The sequence below is a fragment of the Marmota marmota genome, unplaced genomic scaffold (genome assembly GCF_001458135.2).
Source record: "Marmota marmota marmota unplaced genomic scaffold, marMar, whole genome shotgun sequence".
Lineage (NCBI taxonomy): Eukaryota > Metazoa > Chordata > Mammalia > Rodentia > Sciuridae > Marmota > Marmota marmota.
Window position 1 is genome coordinate 76,988,205 of NW_026000026.1, and position 24,066 is coordinate 77,012,270.

The 24,066-nt window shown below is 36.4% G+C and overlaps 1 protein-coding gene across 1 annotated transcript in view; it reads right to left on the reverse strand.

Annotated features, from left to right (window-relative positions):
- The window catches only part of Lars1 (leucyl-tRNA synthetase 1), a 69,290-nt gene that overhangs the window by 44,398 nt on the left and 826 nt on the right, over positions 1 to 24,066 (reverse strand). The window contains exons 2-6 of the mRNA XM_015485780.2: positions 19,175 to 19,231; positions 9,395 to 9,513; positions 6,271 to 6,358; positions 5,816 to 5,896; positions 1,965 to 2,102 (exon numbers count right to left, since the gene is read on the reverse strand). Coding sequence (XP_015341266.1) covers positions 1,965 to 2,102; positions 5,816 to 5,896; positions 6,271 to 6,358; positions 9,395 to 9,513; positions 19,175 to 19,180 — 432 coding nt within the window. The 5' untranslated portion in view covers positions 19,181 to 19,231. The remainder of the gene's footprint in view (positions 1 to 1,964; positions 2,103 to 5,815; positions 5,897 to 6,270; positions 6,359 to 9,394; positions 9,514 to 19,174; positions 19,232 to 24,066) is intronic.

A 24,066-nucleotide genomic window follows, 5' to 3' on the forward strand; every position in this document is an offset into this window, starting at 1 on the left:
AAGATGAGGAGTGTCAAATGGACACTAGGAATCAACTTAAAAGAATTTCTAATGGCCCAGGACAGTGGTGCACACCTGTAATCTCAGTGGCTTAGGAGGCAGAGGCAGGAGGATTTCGAGTTCAAAGCCAGCCTCAGTGACTTAGCGAGGGCCTAAGCAACAACCGTGTCTCTAAAATACAAAAAGGAGCTTGGGATGGCTCAGTGGCTAAGCGCCCCTGGGTTCAATCCCTATACCAAAAAACAAACTTCCAATGGCCAAAACTAGAACAATTTGAGTAATAATAACCACCACGACATACACACACACAAAACCTTGACAGTTTAGATTATAACCTAAATAAAATATAAATCCACACTGATATAAAAAATATTGAATAAATAAGTAAATTAGGGGAAAAGGACAAATATTCCTCTCAGAAGAATTCTAAATAATAAATACAGAAAGAAGAAAACAAAATCAGCACTAGAACACTATTATAAGCAAGATCCAGTGATGAATGCTAACGTTAATGAGTAAATGTTTAGCCTCAAATTAACTCTCCCAAAATACATAATTATAAACAGAAAAAAAAATGAAATCTTAAAGGAGAAAAACCTGGCAGACACCACCATAACAAAAGCTAATTTCACCAAACATATTATCTACTACTTGCTGACATAATGCATTGACAAGAATACATGAATTCTCTGGTATTCTTTCCAATAATCAGTAATATCAATTAAACAATAAGAAAAAAATCAGACAAACCCAAATTGCAAGCCAGTGTATGATGTGATCTGAATGTGCCCCACAAAGCATGTGTTAGAAACTTAATCCTCTATTAACACTATTAAGAGCTGGAACCTTGGGGCTGGGGTTATGGCTCAGTGGTAGAGCACTTGCTTGGCATGTGTGAGGCCCTGGGTTCAATTCTCAGCACTGCATATAAATAAATAAAATAAAAGATCCATTTACAACTAAAAAAAAAAAAAAAAAAAGCATTGGAACCTTTAAGAGGTTATAGGCCATGAGAGCTCTGTCCTCATGAATGTATTAATGCCATTATCACAGGAGAGGGTTTTTTATAAATAAAAGGACAAATTTGTCCCCCTCTTGCACACATTTGCTTACTCTCTGTCTCTTCTGCTATCTAATTGCCTTTCCATCATGAATGACACAGCAAGAAGACCCTCACAAGATGCTGACCCTTTAATCTAGGACTTCCCAGTCTCCACAACTGTGAGCCAATAAGTTTCTGATCATTATAAATCATCCAATTTGTGGTATTCTGTTATAGCAACAACAACAAAAAAGACTGTCTCTAAATTATCTATCTGAAGACTACTCTTTACAACGTCAAAAATCATAGAAGACAATAAAGACAGAGGAGACTAAGGAGATGTACTGACACATAATAACCAAATGCAATGTAGTAGCCTATATTGGACCTTAGAACAGAAAAGGACATTAGGTTTTTTGTTTTTTTTTTTTAAAGTGGGCTGGGGCTGTAGCTCAGTGGAAGAATGCTTGCCTAGCATATGTGAGGCAGTGGGTTCAATGTTCAGCAGCACCATATAAAAATAAATAAAGTAAAAAGTATTCTGTCCATCTACAACAACAAAAAAATTTTTTTAAAGGCAAAATTCAATTCAAATTATTTAAGTTTTGACATTTATCTATAGTTTACCCAATAATAATGGACTAATATTAATTCCTTAGTTTTCAGGATTATATCATAGTTAAAATATAACACTAGAAAACTGGTTGCAGATTATAAGACAACTAAGTACTATCTTTCAACTCCTCTGTAAATCTAAAAATATTTTAAAAGAAAGTGGAAAGAAAAAAGCAATAAAGACAAATTTTTAATTTTATACTTCTTTAAAATTACATTTTATGTGCCAGGTAATGTGCTAATAAAAGAATGCACAAATAAATACACAAATACAAAACTTCAACATAAATATCAACAACCACCAAACCTTTTTTCCTTTAGCTTTATCTTTAATTATTATATCCTCTGTTTTAATACTGATTTCTTCCTCTTCTTCTTCTTCATCTGGAAAATCAGGGGGACAACCATACAGCTCTATTTCTCTTTTCAACTTGTCAGCACATGCCTATAACCCAAAATTAGAGATGGTAAAGTTCAAAATTCAAGGAAATAATGAGTATCTATTGTTTCTATAGCCAATCAAAACTGACACTTTCTGAATATTTTGCAATATACATATGTAGATCATCACAGAAAACTCAAATAAGACAAATCACGTACTTCAAAATTCACTAATTTATAAATTATATTAGTTTTTTTGTTGATTGCCTCAGCAAGCATTTATTCAATACTCAGAATACTCAATGTAGTACATTATATGCTAGGCATGAGAAGAACAAATATATATAAAACATAATGTTACTTTAAATACTAATAACAGCATCATTTAAATGATTACTGTATTTAAAGATTACTGTATTTGTGGGGCTGGGGATATAGCTCAGTTGGTAGAGTCTGCTTCCCTCACATGCAAAAGGCCCTGGATTCAATCCCCAGCACCAAAAAAAAGATAATTATATTTGTAGTGAGAGTTAAATTTCTATGGTTCATTATTTACCGTGATCAATTTGCTAGGTAGACAGGACAGGTACTAAATTAGAAAAAAGACACTGAGAAATAAAGTGATTTAAGAAAGATTATAAAACTTGCAAGCTAAAAAACTAACATTTGAATCTGGGCTTTTTGCCCCAACTCTTACCAATTATATCATAATGAGTCCACTGGCAAACACAAAGATGAGGGCTAGGGTTGTGGCTCAGCAGTAGAGCACTCGCCTAGCACATTCGAGGCGCTGGGTTCAATCCTCAGAACCACGTAAAAATAAACAAACAAAATAAAGGTATAAAAAAATTTAAAAAAAAAAAAAGAAAAAGATGAGGGCTAGAGCTATAAGTTCAGTGGCAGAGTGCTTGCCTACCATGCATGAGGCACTGGGTTTGATCCTCAGCACCACATAAAAATAATAAATAAATAAATAAATAAAGGTGTTCTGTCCATCTACAACTACAAAAAAATATTAAAAAGAAAACAAAGATGACGCCTGACCAATATGATTCTACAACATGTACATTCAGAAAAATGAGAAATTATATCCCATCTATGTATGATATATCAAAATGCACAAATGCATTCTATTGTCATATGTAAGTAATTAAAACAAAAAAATAAAAAAAACACAAAGATGAAACTAAGCAGCATTACAGTTATGAGAAAAATATATTCATAGAATTGAAAATTTTAAAAACAGAGGAGGTGCCAGGCATAGTGGCACCTCCTCCGTTTTTAATTGCTTATAATTCCAGCAATTTGGGAAGCCGAGGCAAGATTCCAAGTTCAAAGCCAGCCTCAGCAACTTAGCAAGGCCCTGTCTCAAAAAATAAAAAGGCTGGGGCATGTAGCTCAGTGGCAAACTGCCCCTGAATTCAATCCCTAGTACCAAATTAAAAAAAAAAAAAAGAGAGAGAGAGAGAAAGCACTTAAATGCAGAAGAGCTTCAGTTATCAAAAAGATAACACCAGAAAGTCACCATTTTGCAACCACCAATACAATAATTAATACAGACAAAAATCATCAAAAAATACTATATCCACTTGGTTACTGAGTAACAGGATATTCAGAGGTTCTCAAAGTATGGCCCCAAAGATTACTTTTTAATTATAAAGGGAAAATGTCACTTTTAGAAGGAAGAAATCTGTATAGTATTAACTTGTTATTATTAAAATGAGAAAAACAAACAATTATATGCTTTTTGACAGATATGGGGGAAATTTACATTTCATCAATGTAAAATTCTTGCCAAAGTATTTAACCCAAATTTCATCTTGAAGAATAATTAAAAAAATTCATATTATGAGACTTCCACAAAATATGTAAATATATAAAATATACTAAAGAAAGCTAATACAACAGGTGACCCATAAAAGAAAAATAATCCACCAGGAAGGACTTCTTAGGACAGCTAAAAAAAACTTACCATAAATTAGGGGCTGGGATACAACACTTGCCTGGCATGTGTGAGGCCCTAGGTTTGATCCTCACCACCACATAAATAAATAAAATAAACATACTGTGTCCAACTACAACTAAAAAATAAATATTTAAAATAAATAAATAAATAAAAGTTTCATTAAAAAAAAGAGACGGACTTTTATTTATTTAAAAAAATTTAGGGCTAGGGTTGTAGCTCAGTAGTACAGAAATTGCCTAGCACTGTGAGGCACTAAGTTCGATTCTCAGCATCACATGTAAACAAATAAAGGTCCATTGACAACTAAAAAAATTTTTTTTAAAAAGAGAAAGAAATTTGCCAGAGCTTAAAGATGATAATATTGCATCTATGTCAAATTTCTTTGAGGGGATAATGTAACTGTAATGGGGTAAAAGAATGTCTATCTTCTCAGGAGATACATACATCTCCAACTTACTTCAAAAAGTTTACAGAAAAAGGGAAAGAACAAGTTGTGGGGATTCATGCCTATAATCTTAGCTACTCAGGAGGCTAAAGTTGGAGGATCACAACTTCAAGGCCAGCCTGGGCAACTTGGTGAGACCCTGTCTCAAAACAAAATATAGGGCTGGGGATGTGGCTCAAGCGGTAGCGCGCTCGCCTGGCATGCGTGCGGCCCGGGTTCGATCCTCAGCACCACATACAAACAAAGATGTTGTGTCCGCCAATAACTAAAAGAAATAAATATTTAAAAAAAAAAAAAAAAATATAAAAAAGAGTTGAGGATGTAGCTCAGTAGAAGAATGCCTGCCCCTGGGCTCAACCCACAGGACTGTTTAAAAATTTAAAAAAAAAAAAGATGGGGGGGAGCACATGTGCACATGTGTTTATGTTGAAAGAGAACATGTTAACATGTGTGGCACATGTTAACACAAGTACAGAGTATGACTTGGTAACCACAGGTAAAGAATATAATATTGTTTACTGTATTATCCTTTCACCTTTTTTGTAGGTTTGACTTCTTCAAAATGAAAGACTGGAAAATAAAAAGAAATTCCTAATCTCATTATATTTAGGGGATTTTTTTTTTCAACGCTAATTTTCTGGTCCATTACTCATTGAGAATTATTTCTAGTGTCAGTTCATAACGAATGAAAACATTTATAAAAATGATCAAGCTAGCCCAAGTAGCAAACACCTATAATCCCATAGACTAAAGGCTAAAGCAGAAGGATTCCAAGTTCTTCAAGGCCAGCATCAACAACTTAGCAAGACTCTGTCTCAAAAAATATAAAGGACTGGGAATGTAGCTAGTGGTAGAGTTTGAAACTCCAATATTGCAATAAATAATCAAAATATGATACCAGTATTTAGTACTTTATGCTAACATTCTGTATATGTCCCAATGCACAAATCACAGTACATTCTGCTGATTAGAAATTACAATTTCAACATAGACATGAATATATAAAGTATTAAAAAACAGCAAAAGAAAAATCACTTAGACTTCAGTGTATACCTTTTATTTAAGTACTCTTTCAAATGATACTGTGTATGTATACATATATTTATTGATCTTTGTAAGTTGCCAAGGCTGGCCTCAGAGTTGTGATACTCAGCCTCCAGAATCACTGGGATTTTAGGCATGCATCACTACTGGACGTGGCTTCAAATGTTTTTTTCAATTAATCTTCACTATAATAAACTCAACTCATTTCACAAAACATTTTAATATAGCAGTATTTGAAAATCCTATATCAAGCTCCTGAATTGGATATTAGTATTTGCTCTAAACTAAAAGAAGTAAAAACCAATCCTATAAGCAATCTTACCTTAATAGGCATCCCCGTACAGTGCAAACCAAAGGGAAACAGACAGCTTTTTCCTTTTAATCTCTGGTACCCTACTGCAAACTAGAGAAAGAAAATTAAATTTAAATTACTGTATACATGAGACACAAATACAAAATGCTAATTTTTCATGAAGAACATCAGTTTTATTCTTCTTATCTTTCTTTAGAACACCAGTTAGATTTTACAGTCATTCCAAAATTCTAATGCACTGTCGTTTTTGTTTTGTTACATGCATACATGCCTAGAACCTTGCACAAATACACACATATGAAAATTAAATATAAAAATTACATCAACTAAACATGAAAATTATGTTTAAAATTAAGGAATTCTAAGTTTTTTTAACAAGAAGCAATTTCTAACTATGCCATTTTCTTCAAAATATTATTTATTAAGGATTCTATTCCATTATTTAAATGTAGAAGAAGCTTTACCTCACACTTGGATAAAGAAAACGTGTGCCCCAAATGCAGACGGCCATTCATATATGGATATGGGAAGGTTGCAAAGTATTTGCCCTTGCTGTAAAACAATCATGTAAAAAATAAAGTTCAGAAATGAAAATGCCAAGTTTCTTTTACAATGAGGGATGGGGTGTAGGAAACGTTTAATATAAATAATGTGTTAAATTTTAGTTATTTAAAAGTAAATTTATAAATCCAGAGATTAAAAGCTCTCTAAAACTGAAACTCGCTTTTGATTTTCAAAGAATACATTTGTAGGTAACTACTAAGAAATAAACATCTTTGGCTAGGTATGGTGGCACACACCTGTAATCTCATTAACTCAAGAGTCTCTGAGGCAGGAGAATTACAAGCCTGAGGCCAACCTCAGGAATTTAGTGAGGCCCTAAGAAACTCAGAAAGATCCTGTCTCAAAACATAAAAAGGGCTGGGACTGTAGCTCAGTGGTAAAGGCTGCTGGATTTAATCCCTGGTACCAAAAAAGGAAAAAAAAAATATAAACATCTTTAGCTGGGTGAAAAAGCAAAAAGCAAAAATAAACATCTTGTAGCAGATACCAGAGGTGTAACTTAAGCTAAAATACATTATTTAATTTAAAAAATTTAATACTCTTAGGAACTATCTGTATAAATTTAATGTTTTACTAATTAAATAAGATTGTATTCACTAGACATATATAAAGCAATTCAAAGTCCCCCCTTTTTTTTTTTAAAGAGAGAGAGAGACAGAATTTTTTTAATATTTATTTCTTAGTTTTTTCAGCGGACACAACATCTTTGTTTGTATGTGGTACTGAGGATCGAACCAGGGCCGCACGCATGCCAGGCGAGCGCGCTACCACTTGAGCCACATCCCCAGCCCCTCAAAGTCCCTTAAGTAAAATAAAACACCCTATAAAATATATGTGATAGATTTATTTTAAAAAATACCTTTTTAATGCTGTTTATTATGTGACATTATTTTTCCTCATGAATTACATCTAACATACATATGCTGTACAGCATATATATGCTATATTATATAAACTAAAAGGAACAGAAAACTTATATATTCTATGCAGCATTTGTAAATGCACTATCCAAGTTTTAAACCCACTGATACTACTACCTGTGTGTTCCTCCCCACTTTTTTCTACCAGGGATAATCAATATCCTGAAATTTGTTTATATCATTCCCTTTCTTTTGAAAGTTTACATGTCCATAAATAATATATCATTTAGCTTTACTCTCTTGTGGATTTTATATAAAACATGGTATATTTTATAGAGACTTCTACTACTGGATTTTTTTCACTCAACATTTTATTACTTAGTTTCCTCAGCACTAATACATACACCCACAGGTCCATTCTCTTTTGTTGAACAAATCGGCTTTTTCATTTCATTTTTCTTTGAGGGGTGGGTACTGGGGATTGAACTCAGGGGCTTTCAATCACTGAGCCACATCCTCAGCCCTATTTTGTATTGCATTTAGAGACAGGGTCTCACTAAGTTGCTTTAGAGCCTTAATGTTGCTGAGGCTGGCTTTGAACTTGCAATCTTCCTGTCTCAGCTTCCTGAGCTTCTGGGATTACAGGCATGTGTCACCATGCCCAGCTTCAGTTCACTTTTGATTACTTTCAGAGGGCTTTATTTTTTTGGTGGGGGGCAGGGCGCGTGGGGAGAGTGCTAAGGATTGAACCCAGGCCTTGTGCATGCAAGGCAAGCACTCTACCAACTGAGCTACATCCCCAGCACCAACTTTTGATAACTTTCAATACCTTAAAGTTGACCAAATTCTAAAACCAAAATACAGTTTATTTATAGTAATATAGTATAATATAGTAATATTATAGTTTAAAGTATAACATCAGAAATTGTATTTTGGTATTTTTTTCTCTTAAAAAAATACAATATATATTCTATTAAAGTTAGTTATGTAGCAAGGAATATACACTTTAGAATTAGAAAATTCTAAAACAAGCCCAGACCCCATGAATTCCTAGCTATGCAGTCCTGAGCTGGTGACTTAGTCTCTGTTCCTTCATCTGCAAAATAGAGATTTTTTTTTTAAAAAAAAGGGGCTAGGGTTGTGGCCCAGTGGTAGAGCACTTGCCTGGCATGTGTGAGGCCCTGGGTTTAAATCTCAGCACTGCATATAAATAAATAAACTAAAGGTCCATCAACAACTAAAAATACCAAAAAAAAAAAAAATTTTTTTTTTTTTTTTTTTAATTATTTACTGGACTGGGGTTGTGGCTCAGTGATAGAGTGCTTGCCTAGCAAGTGTGAAGCATTGGGTTTGATTCTCACAGCACCACATAGAAAAATAAAGTTATTATGTACACATACAACTAAAATTATTTTTTTTAATTATTTACCCTAAAGAGTTGGAATAAGATTAAATAAGAATATACATGTAAAAACCAGAGTGTTTCCTAGCAAGTAAATCTTCAATGTTAGCTACTATCATTGTTATAGTTATTGCCGTGTTTCTTCAATTTGAAGAAGAATACATTTACATATTTCAACATATTTGAAGTTGGAATACATCTTATAATTGATGCATAGGTTTATTATGGCAATGTTCCAAGGGACATTATGTTTTTGTTTTTACCCAATATTGTATCACTATCTAACATCTTAAAATCATCTTAGCATCAAGACAATTAAAAAATTATGAAATAAGATCCTCAAATACAGAAACCCTTCAAACATTTATTTTGTGTCTTTGGAGATAATTATCACTCTGAGTCTCTCAGAATAACTTCACTTTATAAGCTAAAACTCTTCCCTTATCTGAATATGAAAAATAGAAGTTTAGAGGGGGGAGATATAGCTCAGTGGTAGAATGCTTGCTTGCCTAGGATGTGAGAGGAGCCTGAGTTAGATCCCCATTACCACCAAAAAAATAAAAAATAAACACAAACACACACACACACACACACACACACACAGAGTTATGTAGAAAAATCTCTAAGAATTCCACAGAAGATTTTAATTTGAAGGCAGAAAGTGGAAGTCATGTCCTTTAGCCCATTTCAGACATTACACACAGTTTCTTATCTTTTCCACATCTGCACATTGATGTACAGAACTTCACAAATGATACTTACTTGGTCTGCTTTTCTAAATCAGATGCATTGATCTCAAATACTTTCTCAGTATCCCATTTCTGTTGGATTTCTTTCTCAATCTTCTTCAAAAAGTCTACTTTGGCTGTTCCTTTTCTTTCCTATTAAACACAAAAGAAATAGAATAATCCACTATATACTTCGGCAGGATTGATTTAAAAAAGAAAAAAAAGGGGGGGAGGAAATTGGATTCACACAGAACTGAGTTGCTCACTGATAGATCCATTTTTCCCATGGTTATCTTGAAATGTAAATGAACAAGACTAAAAATTAGAGTTACTGATCTCTGAGAAATTGAGAGTAGCCAGGCACACTGGCTCACACCTGTAATCCCACTCACTCGAAAGGATGAGGCAGGAGAATGGCAAGTTCATGGCTAGCCTTGGCAACTTAATACGTCCCTAACTCAAAATAAAGAGTAAACAGGACTAGGAATAAATTCAGTGGTAGAACACCTCTGAGTTTAGTACCAGTACCACCAAAAAAAAAAAAAATGATGATGATAAAGAAGAAAAGAGAAATTGAGAGTAAAATAGCAGGTACCAAAGGCCAAGAAGAGTAGGTTGAAGGAAGAATAAGGAGAGGTCAATCAATGGGTACTAAGTTACAATTAGATAAGAGTAAGTAGTTTCAGTGTTTATTGCCCAATAAAGTGACTATAGATAGCAATTGTGTACTGTATATCTCAAAAACCTAAAAAAAGACAATTTTTAATGTTTTTGCCACAAAATAGTGTTGTTTGAGGAGATAGATAATGTTTAACCTGATTGCAATGCACAAGTGTACTGAAACACCACATAGTACCCCATTATTATGTGTTAATATGCATAATTTTTATGTTTTTACATATCAGTTAAAACAAATTCAAACTTTTAAAAAACAGGTCAGAGAATTGGATCATGGGACTACTCAGAATGTGCATGGCATCTCAAAAAAACTTTTTTTACCTAAGCTGTGTCCTCTACCCTCAGAATACATAAAATAAAGTTTTACTCATGCAGAAAAAATAAATAAATAAATAAATAAATTAGGGTTATCATGATCTGTCCACTTCAAATCTTTAAAAGAATAAAAAATTACTTACATATGTAAAAACCTTTTGAAATATTTTTTAAATTGGATACTACAATGTAACACTGTCATCAAATGTTCCTATTTATTTAGTTAAAATATATAAATACTTAACAAAGTATAGGATAGAGTCCTGTCTGCTTGCTAAGCTGCAATTATGCCCAACAAAGGAGTTGGGTCCCAATGGGTACAGGCTGAGGAAGGATTAGTCATCTATATTTTTTTAGGGAAGCACTAATGAAGAACTTCTCTCTAAATGCTTAATAGACTGCTAATCTTAAATTAAACAGAAAATAATAAGTCTCTTATTAGTGTACTGGACCTACCAGGCAACATCCCATCATCCCTTAAACCACTATTGGATGAAAATAAAAGAACACCGAAAATCATTCCACCTTGGGGAAAAAAGGTTAAGAACTTAATTTGTAGTTTGTTTTTCTCTATGAAAATGAATTAGCTGCTAACAGCAAGTAGAACACAGACAATGACAATGGACCAGACACAAATCTAATTCTGTTTTGAAAAATTCGTATTAGTTTCTACGGTTTTATTGTCTAGTATAAATTTGAACCAAAATTATATTTTCTTCTACCTTTTTTTTTTTTCTTGGGGNAACTTTTTTGTTTCTTTGGTTTTTGGGATTCTGGGGATTGAACCCAGCCAGGGATACTCTTCTACTGAGCTACATCCCTAGACCTTCTTATTTTTTTATTTTGAGATAGTATCTAAATTGCCAAAGCTGGCCCCAAACTTGAGATCCTCTGGCCTCGAACTTCCAAGTCACTGGGATTACAGGCATATGCCACCATACCTGGCTTTCTTATGCTTCTTACATACTACCATTTCCAGATTCTGCAGCATTTCCAAATGAGAAAATACCTGGCTTCTACTTACACTTCTACAAATTACAAGATGGCTGCCATCACCAAGTTAACCAACATCTGGATCTCAGTCTCCTCTAAATCATGTCTTTCCTCTGCCCTGGCACACAGCAATTTAATAAATGCTTCCTATGCATCAAAGCCAGCCTCAACAACTTAGAAAGACCCTGTCTCAAAATAAAAAATTAAAAAAGGCTGGGGATGTGGCTCAGTGGTTAAGTCCCCAGAGTTCAATCCCTAGCATCAAAAAAAAAAACTTCCTATCACATCACAGATATACTGCATTCTTAGACAGCTATTTTAAATGATTACACAAATATGAAGTATTATACAGAGAAATTCTGTGCAATCAAAAACACCTAAAATAACTGTCTTAAATCTTCTTTATATCTTTTATAATAAAAATAACTAATATTTTTACATGTTATTTAAAATAATGGGAACGCATGCTGAGAAATGCATTCTTAGGCAATTTCATTATTGTGCAAACTTTGTGGAGTATACTTACACAAAATAAGATAATTATGACATCACTAGTTATATAATCTTATGGGACCACCACCTACATGCAGTCTGTCATTAACTGAAACATCATTATGTTGCACAAGATTGTAGTATTAAAATTAAGAAAGATTCTACTGTAAATTTATCAACTGTTTTTACCTTTTTTCATTTTATTTATTTAAATCTAAGAATGATTTACTATGTTTTATTTTTAAGCATGTGTAAGATCAAAGACAAGTATAAGCAACAGAAAAACAAAATATCAGCTTACAAGGAGTTGAAATGATGGATTTAAAATTAAAAACCTTGCCTTAAAAGCAGAGAGGAAATATAAAAGCATTCCATAATTTGAAAAAGTCATGAGTATAACAAAAACCAAAGGAAAATAAAAGTAACAAGTAAATTAATGTTTCTTTAAATCCTGATCACATCATAACTGCTACGTATAGAAATCAAAACTCAAATTTGATCAAGTCAATTCCCCTCTAGAGGCTCTCTCTATTGCTCTTAAGATAAAGTCCATACTTTTAAACCTTGTGTTCAAGGCCCTTCTCGTCTCATCTCTGACAAGTCTCTTTCCCCCCTCCCACCTCTCACCCACTCTGGGCCTATTAGACCATCTGCATTTCCCCAAAGTTGTCATGCTGCCTCTCACCTCTGGGCCCTTGTTTAAGCTATTCATGCTGCTTGGATCTATTTGTTTCGCTATCTCATCCTTCAGGTCTCAGCTATTACCTGCCTCAATTCCCCAAAAGTTCACAAAATCTCTTTTTAATTTTTTTATAGTTGTAGATGGACAGCATGCCTTTATTTCTTTATGTGGTGCTGAGGATCAAATTCAGTGCCTCATACTTGCTAGGCAAGTGCACTGCCACTGAGCTACAGCCCCAGCCCAGGAAATCGCTCTTAATATGTTCCTACCTATCAATATGTCGCCTATGCTAGCACTAATCACATAGTGGTCCTAATGTTTCCCCCATCAGACTATAAGTTTCTTCATGGTAAGAATTCTGTCTTGGGGCTGGGGATGTGGCTCAAGTGGTAGCGTGCTTGCCTGGCATGCAAGCGGCCCGGGTTCATTCCTCACCACTACATACAAAAACAAAGATGTTGTGTCCGCCGAAAACTAAAAAATAAATATTAAAAATTCTCTCTCTCTCTCTCTTTAAAAAAAAAAAAAAAAAGAAANGGATGATAATTTAAATATATTTTCAAAAGGTAATCAGGAGAGCCTGATTTATTTAAAGGTTGACAATACAGAACATGGAAACATTAAAAAAAAAAAAAAAAAGAATTCTGTCTTGCTTCTCAGTATATCCTCAATGTTCACGTTATAGTAGGCCCTTGGTAAATATTTGAATTAAAAAAGTGAATTCCAATTTTTTTATATTGTGGCCATAAAGAAATAACATGGACTAGGTACTGGGTTACACATTTGAATCAGGTACTAAGAAATATAGACTAAGTATGGTTACATAAGGATTTCCTTTTCCCAGAAAGAGTAAGCCCCAGCACCTGTTCACTCCTTTCCACTGCTGCTACCAGTCACCTTTTCATTTAGATCCTGATTTACACTGCAAAACAACATTGGCAGGCAGAAGCTACTGGGGATTAACGCCAAGGCCTTGTTCACGACAGGCCAGTACTCTATCAGAGCCACATTCCCAGCCCACCAAAAAACTTAATAGTCTCTCTAGTCTCAGATATACAAAACCCTGTTTTCAATCCTAATATACAAGGGCTACCTTATTAAAATACACTATGGCAGTGACAACAGGTTGCCTGTGCAACATCCATTCCTCCCCTTCATCCTTAGTAACAGAAACCCAGGGGCTGGGATTGTGGCTCAGCAGTAGAGCACATGCGAGGCCCTGGGTTCGATCCTTAGCACCACATAAAAATAAATAAACAAAATAAAGATATTGTGGCCAACTACTTCTAAAAAATAAATATTAAAAAAAAAAAAGAAACCCAGTCTTACTTAGGGTACAGTAAAAGCAATTTAAATACATTTTTCTAGGTTTCCAGGCAAATTCAGTTAGATTACAGATATGTGACTGGGTTCTGGCAAAAGAGTTTGGGGTAGAAGAAAGTAAGTCACTTTCTTCTACCCCAGCCCATATAAAAGTAGTGGCACACCTGGCACGGGGGTCACACCTGTAACCCCAGCAGCTCAAGAGGCTAAGATAGGGGATTGTGAATTCAAAGCCAGCCTCAGCTAAAGCAAGGCACTAAGCAACTCAGTGAGACTCTGTCTTTAAATAAAATACAAAATAGGGCTGGGGGTGTGGCTTAGTGGTTGAGTGGTCCTGAGTTCAATCCCTGGTATCCAAAAAAAATTAAGTGGTGCATGCCCATAATTCTAGCAATTTGGGAGGCTGAGGCAGGATTCCAAGTTCGACAACAGCCTCAGCAACTCAGCGAGACCCTGCCTCAAAATAAAATATATAAAGGGTTGGGGCGAGGCTCAGTAGTTAAGTGCCCCTGGGTTCAATCTCCAGTACCAAAAAAAAAAAAAATCCTGTACAATTCTTAACAGACCACTTATTTAGGGACTCATGAAAATTTTTTAGTTTCTTATAAAATCATGAGAAAACATGAACTTTGAAGTCAAACAAAAAATTTTAATATATAATATGAATGTGTCTTCATAACAATATAGTTGTTAAAATATAGTTTTTAATACTTTTACAGAGGAAGAAACCTACAAAGAAAATAAATTCCTAGGGCCTCATGAAGTATAGGGGTATGTCATACCCTAGGAGTCCTGAGTCAAATGAATTCCCACCATATCTTAACTAAATTTCTCCTTAAGCAACTTTAGTTGACTCCTCTACAAGTAACCAAATAACAGCTAAAACATTTTCACCTGATTGAACTGTAAACCGGCAGAAAGGAACTTTTAGATCATTATAGTCAACTCGGCACCAAGAATAATGATGACTGACTCGTAAGTTACATGAAAACATTTTTTGCTTAAAAATGACCACATCACCCACTTAAAGTATGAAAGCAATAGTCTTCCAAACATTTAGAACTCTTTTCCTTGTATTGAGCATGCTAAACTCATGAAAGTTCTCTGGGTTTTCTACTTCTCATAACTTGTCTCAAGTACCTCAAAGGTCAATCATAATGAAACCTGATATTGGCCTCAGCACCAAATTGCTATATAACCTTGAGCATGTCACTTAATCAATGTGAGCTTCAATTTCTTCATTGATAATAAAATGTTAATGCTGGGCGTGGTGGCCCATGCCTGTAATCCCAGTTACTCAGAAGGTTAAGGCAAGAGGATCACAAGTTTGAACCAGCCTAAGCAACTTATAGAGGACCTAAGCAATTCAGAGAGACCCTGTCTCAAAATAAAAAGTAAAAAAAGGACTGTGGGTATAGCACAACGTTAAAGCACCCCTGGGTTCAATCCCCTATAGGAAAAAATAAATAAATAAAATAAAAATTTAAAAAATAAAACATTATTTAACTAGATCAGAGTTCCTAAAACTTTGGAACTAATGTTGTGCCAGATAACTGTTTTCCAGAGCTGTCCAGTGCACTGAAAGATGTTTAAAAACAGCCCTGGCTTCTAACCACTAGAAACTAGTAGCACACCCTGAGCTGGGACTACCGATAGTGTCTTCAAACAATAGCAAATGTTCTCTGCAGGGCAGAATCACCCCCGTATGAAATAAATGAAATAAACAAATCTTTTCATTAATTCATGGCATTCTGCAGTTAAGACACGTTTATTAATATTTAACTTAATTGATTTATTTAAAAGTCTAAGAAGTAGGTTGAGAAGCAATTATTCTTTCAAAGACAACAAATCTGAAGTTCAAAGATCAAGGCAGTAAATGAGGAAACTGGACAAATAGTTTTATTTTCTCATTCCTATTTCTGCTTCCTTTTCTAATTCTGCATGCATCCTGGTTCCACCACTTACCAGCTGTAGAGCTCAAAACAGGTTCTACCCAGGTCACTGTTCAGTGCTCTCTCTCTATAGTCTAGTTCCTACACACTAGAAACTTTTGTAAACTGCAAATTGGTATTCTATGAATATAAATACTGCTTTTTACTTAAGGATATTTCACATTGTAGAACAAATCCCCCGATCCCGAATGAAGAAAATAAACCCTATCTTACACCCTCCTTTCTTAAGGTTTTTGGTTCCTGGGTCATAGTCACCCTCTATAACACTACTTATCTCATAATTTTGATGATTTCAATAGCCACATAATCATTTCAAAAGATTTCAATATAACACACAGAAGATCCTTCATGAATTCCAACTGCAAAAATTCTTCAACTCTATTGGGATTTTGACCCCTTTCTAATTAATCATTAGTTTGCCACCCCATCTTGTCCAACATCTTCACTTTCCTCCCTTATACACCTATACAATCACTCCTGGTTTTACCTGCTTTTACCTAACAAAAGCCCAACTCTCCTATCCACCTTCTCTGCTCCTTCACCTGGGCAGCTGAAAGTGGCAGAAGGAAATCACTAAACCAAAATAAATGATCTTAACTTAAATTAATTAAGTTCAAATGATTCCATGCAGTGCTTCTAATTTCTGGAAGCCAGTCTGTCACTCCTCCTTATTCTAGGTCAGTTATTCTCAGACTTTAATTATGCATATTGTTTGGGGGGAGGGGCAGTGCTGGGGTTGTGGCTCAGTGGCAGAGCGTTCAATCCTGGGTTCAATCCTCCCCACCACATAAAAGCAAATTTTTTTAAAAAAAAAAAGTATTTTTCATCTACAACTAAAAAAATTTTTTTTAATTAAAAAATAAATGCATATTGTTCAATACAATAATGACTAACTACACCTGGATATTTTTCTTTTTTTCTGGTACCAGGGATTGAAACCAGAGACACTAAACCACTTTGTTTATTTTTTATTTTGAGACAGGATCTCACTAAGTTGCTTAGGGTCTTCCTAAATTGCTGAGACTAGCTTCAAATGTGTAATCCTTTTACCTCAGCCCCTCAAATTGCTGGGATTACAGGTAACAGGCATGGGCCACCATACTTGGCTTCATTCTCTTTTCTATTGGCTAATTCCTTTTCCTTTTTTTTTTTTTTCTTTTTCTTTTTTTTCTTTTTTGGTACCAAGGGCACTTTACCAGTGAGACATATCCCCCACCCCTTTTATTTTTGAGACAGGGTCTAATAACTAAGTTGCTGAGGCTGGCCTTGCGTTTCTCCTGCCTAAGCCTCCCAAATCCCTAAGGTATACCTTGGTAACTTCATCTAGTCCTATGGCTTGCTTTGTTTTTATTACTGGAGATTAAATTTAGGGGCACTTTATTACTGGACTATACCCTCAGTCCTTTTTTATTTTTTTAATTTGAGACAGGGTCTCACTACATTGCTGAAACTGACCTCAAATTTGTAATCCTCCTGCCTCAACCTCTGGAGTAGCTGGGATTATAGGCATGCTTCACTGTGCCCTGCTCAGTCCCATGGCTTTAAATATAAGCAATATTGCCAGGTGTGGTGGCCTGCAACTCTGGAGGCTGACAGGATTGCAAGTTCAAGGCCAGCCTCAGCAAATTAAGTGAGCCCTCAGCAACTTACTGAAACCCTGTCTCAAAATAAAAAAAAGGGCTGAAGATGTAGCTCAGTGGTAAAGTAACCTGGGTACAAACACTGGTACCAGTAAATAAAGAAAATAGACCCCCATCTTTCCTCTGATCTTCAAATTCACAGGTCTAATACCTACTCAAATCCATCTCAAATACCTAAAAGCAACCTGAACTTTACAGTTCTGAAAAAAAGAATCTCCAATCCCACACACACCCCAACCAAACCCTGCTTTTCCCACAACTCTCTAAATCTTCAACATTGAATCCATCAGCAAATCTTATTGGCTCTACCTTCAGAATATATCTAGAATTCAATCATTTCTTCTTTCTTCTATTATTTCTATCCTGGCCCAAGTACCCATCCTCTCTCAACTGATTACTCAGAACACTTTCTTATTACTGATCTCTTTGGTTTTACCTCTAACTACCTTTTCCCCTCAACCCAGTAATCAATGATAACCTCTGTTTTGTTTTGTAATATTGGAAATTGAACCAGGGAATGAATACAATGTCTCCCCCTGGATCACTGTCCTTTAGCCATAAAACCCTCACTATTGTTTCTGCCTGGAAAGCTCTTTTTCAGTTGCAAGGCTTGCTCATTTATCTCTTTCCTGATGCGTCCTTAGTAAAGCTTTCCTTGACCAGCCTTTTTAAATTGCTTGGCAAACGGCGCAGGCACACGTCTATGAATGATCCCAGCTGCTTAGAAGGCTGAGAAAGGAGGATAGCAAATATGAAGCCAGCCTTGGCAATTTAGCGATGCCATAAGCAACTTTGAGAACCCGCGTTTCAAAATAAAAATTAGGGACTGGGTTTGTTAGTCTGCGGTAAAGCGCTCGCCTAGCACGGGTGAGGCACTGGGTTCAATCCTCAGCACCACATAAAAATAAATAAATAAAAATAAAGGTATTGTGTCCACCTACAACTTAAAAAATAACTTTAAAAAATAAAAAATAAAAAGGGCTGGGAATGTAGTTCAGTGGTATTCAGTGGTAAAAACGCCCCCTGGGCTAAATCGCCTGAACAAAAACTAAATTAAAAAATACAATTGCAACTGTATTCTCACGCCATTGCCCCTAGCCCTACTTTCTGCTCTATTTTTCTCCATACCGCTTATCCGCACCCGATATACTATTTTTCTAAATAATTTAGTATGTCGCCAACACACGCTCGTAAAACCTCCTGAAAACAAAGATTTCTGTCTGACAGAGAGGCGCTCAATTTTTTGCTGTAAGGCGAGTCAACCCTACATACTTCTCTCTCTCCACCACTCTCTTTAAAGCTCCAGTGATGTAGGGGTGCGATGGCGCACGCCTGTAATCCCAGGGACTTGGGAGGCCGAGGCAGGGGGACTGCAAATTGGAAGCCAGTCTCATTAACTTAGCGAGACTCTGCCTCAAAATAAAAATTTTAAAAAGGGGATGCTGGGGACGTAGCTCAGTGGTAAAGATCCCCAGGAACAAACAACAAAAAATCCAGTGATGTTTCACATATGACACTCAAATAGTCTGTAAAGCTAGACATTCAGTTCCTGGTTCATCAGCTCAAAAGAAAAGGCAATCAATCCTGCAGAACACCCGCGCCTTAAGCGTAGAGAGAAAAGCCTTTTAGGAAAATATTTTTCCCCTCGAGTCGACGAGGACAGCACATGGAGAGTCCCCAGCCACGGAACAACACGGTTCCAGCGCCCGACCCAGAGGGTTCTTCCCGCCCAAACTCACAGCCATGGCGCCGCCCAGCCGACTCTGGAAATCCACGACAGTGACCCCGGTGATCCCCTCAAAGGAGTGGTTACAACCTTTCCCCTCCCTCTCAGAAAAGCCAGGCCATCCACGACACTAAAGCACACACTTAACACCTGCTGAGGCAATCGCCCCGTTCACCAGTAACTAACTGCAGCCGGGTGCATCTCACGGCCCGCCGGGAAGTGTAGTTTCCAAGCGAGGAAAGCCGAGGTCCCATAGACACCTGCTGACTACAGTTCCCAAAACACAGAGGACTACCGGAAGTCAGCCGTGAATGGATCCACTCAGAGGTGACACCGGAAGTTACGTTTGCTCACGTAAACTACAAAACCCATGATGCAGTTCGGGATCGCTGGATGCCGCCAGCCGACGCTGGAGAGGTGGAGTTAGGGACTTCAACCTTTTCACCCTGTCGAGCTGGGTGTCTGTCAGGATGCCAGAATGCGAAGTTAATTACTGTTCATTGACTGAGGTGCTAATTATGACTTACCACTATGCATAGATATTAGTTACTGTCTGTGGCATTCAACAGCTCACATTTAAACATTTTATAGCCTTTTAGTAACAATCTACGTTTTTAGGTAAGGGACCAAAAATTTTCCACCTGTTTCCGGTGCCGGACTAATCCATTTAAGCAGCAGTATCACCCAGGGCAAATCTGTGTAATGCAGTAGTTTCTACTTAGGTGTGACAATTTAAACTCAAAATAATGAACATTAAGTAAATTTTAATATTTCTTCAGTCGCACAAGCCACATTTCAAGTGGCTAGTGGCTGTATGGTGCAGGTATAGAACATTTCCATCATTGCAAAAAGTTTTATTTTTTATTAAAATATAGCACTGAGGGCTGGGGCTGGAACTCGGTGGTACAGCACCTTCCTTGCGCTTGTGAGGCACTGGGTTCAATCCTCAACACCACAGAAAAATAAATAAATAAAGATATTGTGTCCATCTACAACTAAAAAAAAATATTTTTAAAAAAGTACAGCACTGATACAAGGCTTCTACTTTCTGGTGGTCAGATTAGTTGCTCAGGAGTTTATTCATTAATCCTTTCAACATTAGGCATCTACAAAGGACTTTAAGAGGGTGAGGGGCAACAGCTCAGGTGTGTCTACGAAAAGAACTAAATAAAAAATTTTTTTCATATTTTTAACAACTAGTTTTAAAATACAGATTTAATGATGGCTTAACACAATGCCTGGCATGTGAGATAGTCTCAATGAAAACGTATTGCATAGAGAAAGTTAAAAAGGAACCTTAAGTTATAGAGAATCCACCATTGGCTCTCCTGACTCTGGGCTTTTAAACATTTAAATACTCCCCATAACTTTCCACACCCTCTTCATTTAGCTACTAACAATTTAGAAATTGCTTACTGATGGCCCAAGTCTGGGTTAAAGTACCTAGAAATTCCTCTAAGTATCCCCTAAGTACCTCCCTTGGAAAATTAATTTCACTAAATTTAATTGCCTAGTTTTGTTTGTTTGATGTTGCTTTGTGTTTGTAGTACTGGAGAGTGAACCAGGGCCTCCCACATGCTAGGCAAACATCTTACCACTGAGCTACATCCACATCCCTCTTTATTTTGTTTTGAGACAGGTCTCATTTGCCCAGGTTGACCTGGCACTTGCAATCTTCCTGCCTCAGCCTCTGGAGTAGCTGGGATTACAGATGTATACCATAATTGCCTGTTTGTTTGGCACCAGACTACAGGCTCCAAAACAGCAAAGATTGTGCCTAGTACAGTTTCTGGCACATGACAGGTACCTCATAAGTATTGTTTAAATGAATATGAGAATCTCAGGCACATGCAATGGCCCATGCCTGTAATCCCAGCAACTCAGGAGGCTGAAGCAGGAGGATATCAAGTTCAAAGCCAGCCTCAGAAACTTAGAGAGGCCCTAAGGCAACTTAGCCAGAATCTGTCTCAAAGTAAAAAATAAAAAGAGCTGAGGATGTGACTCAGTGACTAGGCTCCCTGGGTTCAGTCCCTGGTACAAAATAAAAGAATCTCATGCTCCACAGCTCTTCTAACTTAGGTTTTACTTTCCTGTTCCAATTCTGCCCTAACCTGTATTAGCTGTCATGTTTGATTCATCTCCTTCCAATTCACATTGGTAATTGCAATTATTCATATAACAAATATTTATTGAATACTTCCCATGAACCCTACATAGAACTGAAATAGAGTAGGGAACAAGGCAAACATGGTTACTGCCTTCATGGAGCTTACATTCTAATGGGCATAAGACATTAAAGCAGGGGATTCCATCTCTTGGGTCCCCTTCTTCCTCCGGGAGAAGTCTTTTCTGCTGTCCTTTAATAAACTTCTACTTTCCACTCTGACCGTGAAAAAAAAAAAAGACATTAAAGCAGAAAATAAAAAGGCAATTATATGATTACAGATTATGTGGGGCTGGGGATGTGGCTCGAGCAATAGCGCGCTCGCCTGGCATGTGTGGGGCCCAGGTTCGATCCTCAGCACCACATACAAACAAAGATGTTGTGTCTGCCGAGAACTAAAAAACAAATATTAAAAAATTCTCTTTCACTGTCTCTTTAAAAAAAATTATGTACAACCTGCCCTCATGCTTCCAAATTTATTCTTATAAATATTCCTATTTTAATGACTAAGATTCCTCCAAAAATCATTTTTTGGGCCAGGGGCAATAAAGTGGTGCATACCTATAATCCCAGAGACTTAGGAGGCTGAGGCAGGAAGATAGCAAGTTTGAGGCCAGCCTCAGAAATTTGCTAGCCCATGTGGAATACCTTCTTTAGATAAATTTTATTAGAAAGGTAGTACAATAGCCAGGCACAGTGGCGTACACCTGTAATCCCAGTGACTCAAGAGGCTGAAGCAAGAGGATTGCAAGTTTGTAGGCAGACTCAGCCACTTAGTGAGAACCTATCTCAAAATTAAAAAATGAAAACGGTGGGGAGATAACTCAGTGATAAAGTGCTCTTGGGTTCCATCCCCAGTATGAAGAAAAGTAAGCAAGAAAGGAAACAAGCAAGCATAGTAGATAGAGCTCAGGCTCGAAGTCAAACAGATCCAGTTCATCATTTATTAGATGGGTGACATCAAGCAATTCAACTAAACACTAAAGGTGATAATAGTATGTAGCTCATAGTACAGCTATGAGAATTAAAGAAATAATAAGCATATGAACCCTGTTTATGCATATGAACATGATGAATATGTCTGGCATATACTCAGCACTTTAAAATGTCAGACATTTTTGCTGGTCTTGGTGACACGCATCTGTAATTCCTTTTATTCTGGAGGGTGAGACAAGAGGATGGTAAGTTCAAGGCCAGCCAGGGCAATTTAGTAAGACCGTATCTCAATATGAAAAAATATGGGGTGTGGGATAGGATATAGAAATATAGTGGTAGAGGATCACTGGGCTCAGTTCCTAGTACCTCAAAAAAAATTTTAATTTAAATTTTAAAATAATAAACTTTTAAAAGTCAGCTATTGTTAACATTGTTTTAAGGAAACTAAAACAATGATTAAAATGGAAAAAAAAGGATACCTGTACTCTATAAAACTCTTTCCTGGCTTAACTGAGCTGGTTAACATCGTATAATTGTATGACATACCCTTTCAGACCATCGAACCATATGGCAGTCGTTCTTCAAAACTACTTAACAGAACTCAATTGCTCCCTGATTTTTCCCCCAAACTTGCCCTACTGGTTACACCACTCAATTCAGTAAATAGTCAACATTTCTAAATTTAGATCCACAGACTATAATTAATTTTGGCATGTCTTTGAGTCCTTTTGTATATGCTTTTTATCCATATTTACCTAACTTCTCTATATGACAGGGTCCTCTGAAGAAAGAATTATGAGAACTTCTTTGGATATTTCTGTTCCTCAGGCATGTGGCTCCTAGTGACTACCTCCTTACCCTATTATACACCTTTAGTTCCTAAATTATTTTTTTCTCAGACACAAGGTACTACATGTTCTACCTTTATCTTTACACTTCTAGAATAGTTAAATACTTGTTTTTTGCTGGGCACAGTAGTGCATGAGTATAATCTCAGCAACTGGGAAGGCTGAGGCAGGAGTATCCCAAGTTTAAGGCCAGCCCCAGCAATTTAGCAAGACCCTGTCTCAAAATAATAATAATAATAATAATAATAACATTAGGGATGTAGCTCAATGATATAGTGCCCCAGGGTTCAATCCCCAGTACTTGAAAAAAAATCTTTTAAATGACACAAAGAGTAGAAATATAAAAGCCTTCTAGAACTCAGGAGCTTAGTTGATGCTGGAGTTCCTCTGTGCAACTTCAGTGGAGGAAGGTACTATGCTCAGTGGTTGTTTCATGGACTTTGGATTCAAATGCCAGGGTCTGATGAGGCCTTCCTTGTCCCATTCTAGTTCTATGACTTTAGGCAAGTTCCTTCAACCCTGGGGACCTATGAGTCCTCCCATATAAAATGTAGATAATGATAATACCTACCTCTTCAGCTTGCTGTGAGAATAAAACGAGCTTTACCAAGCAAGGTGATTAACCAATGCCTGGTACTCAGTAAGTGCTCAAGAAATATTAAACAGCCAGGCATGGTGGCGAACATCTATAATCCCAGCGGCTCTGGAGGCTGAAACAGGAGGATGGAGAGTTCAAAGCCAGCCTATGCAAAAGTGAGGTGCTAAACAACTCAGTGAGACCCTGTCTCTAAATAAAGTTCAAAATAGAGCTGGGGATGTGGCTCAGTGGTTGAGTGCCCCTGAGTTCAATCCCCAGTACCAAAAAAAAAAAAAAAAAAAAAAAAAAAAAAAAAAAAAAANAAATTTAAGGGCAGCCTCAGAAACTTAAGGAGACCCTCAGTAACTTAGTGAGAACCT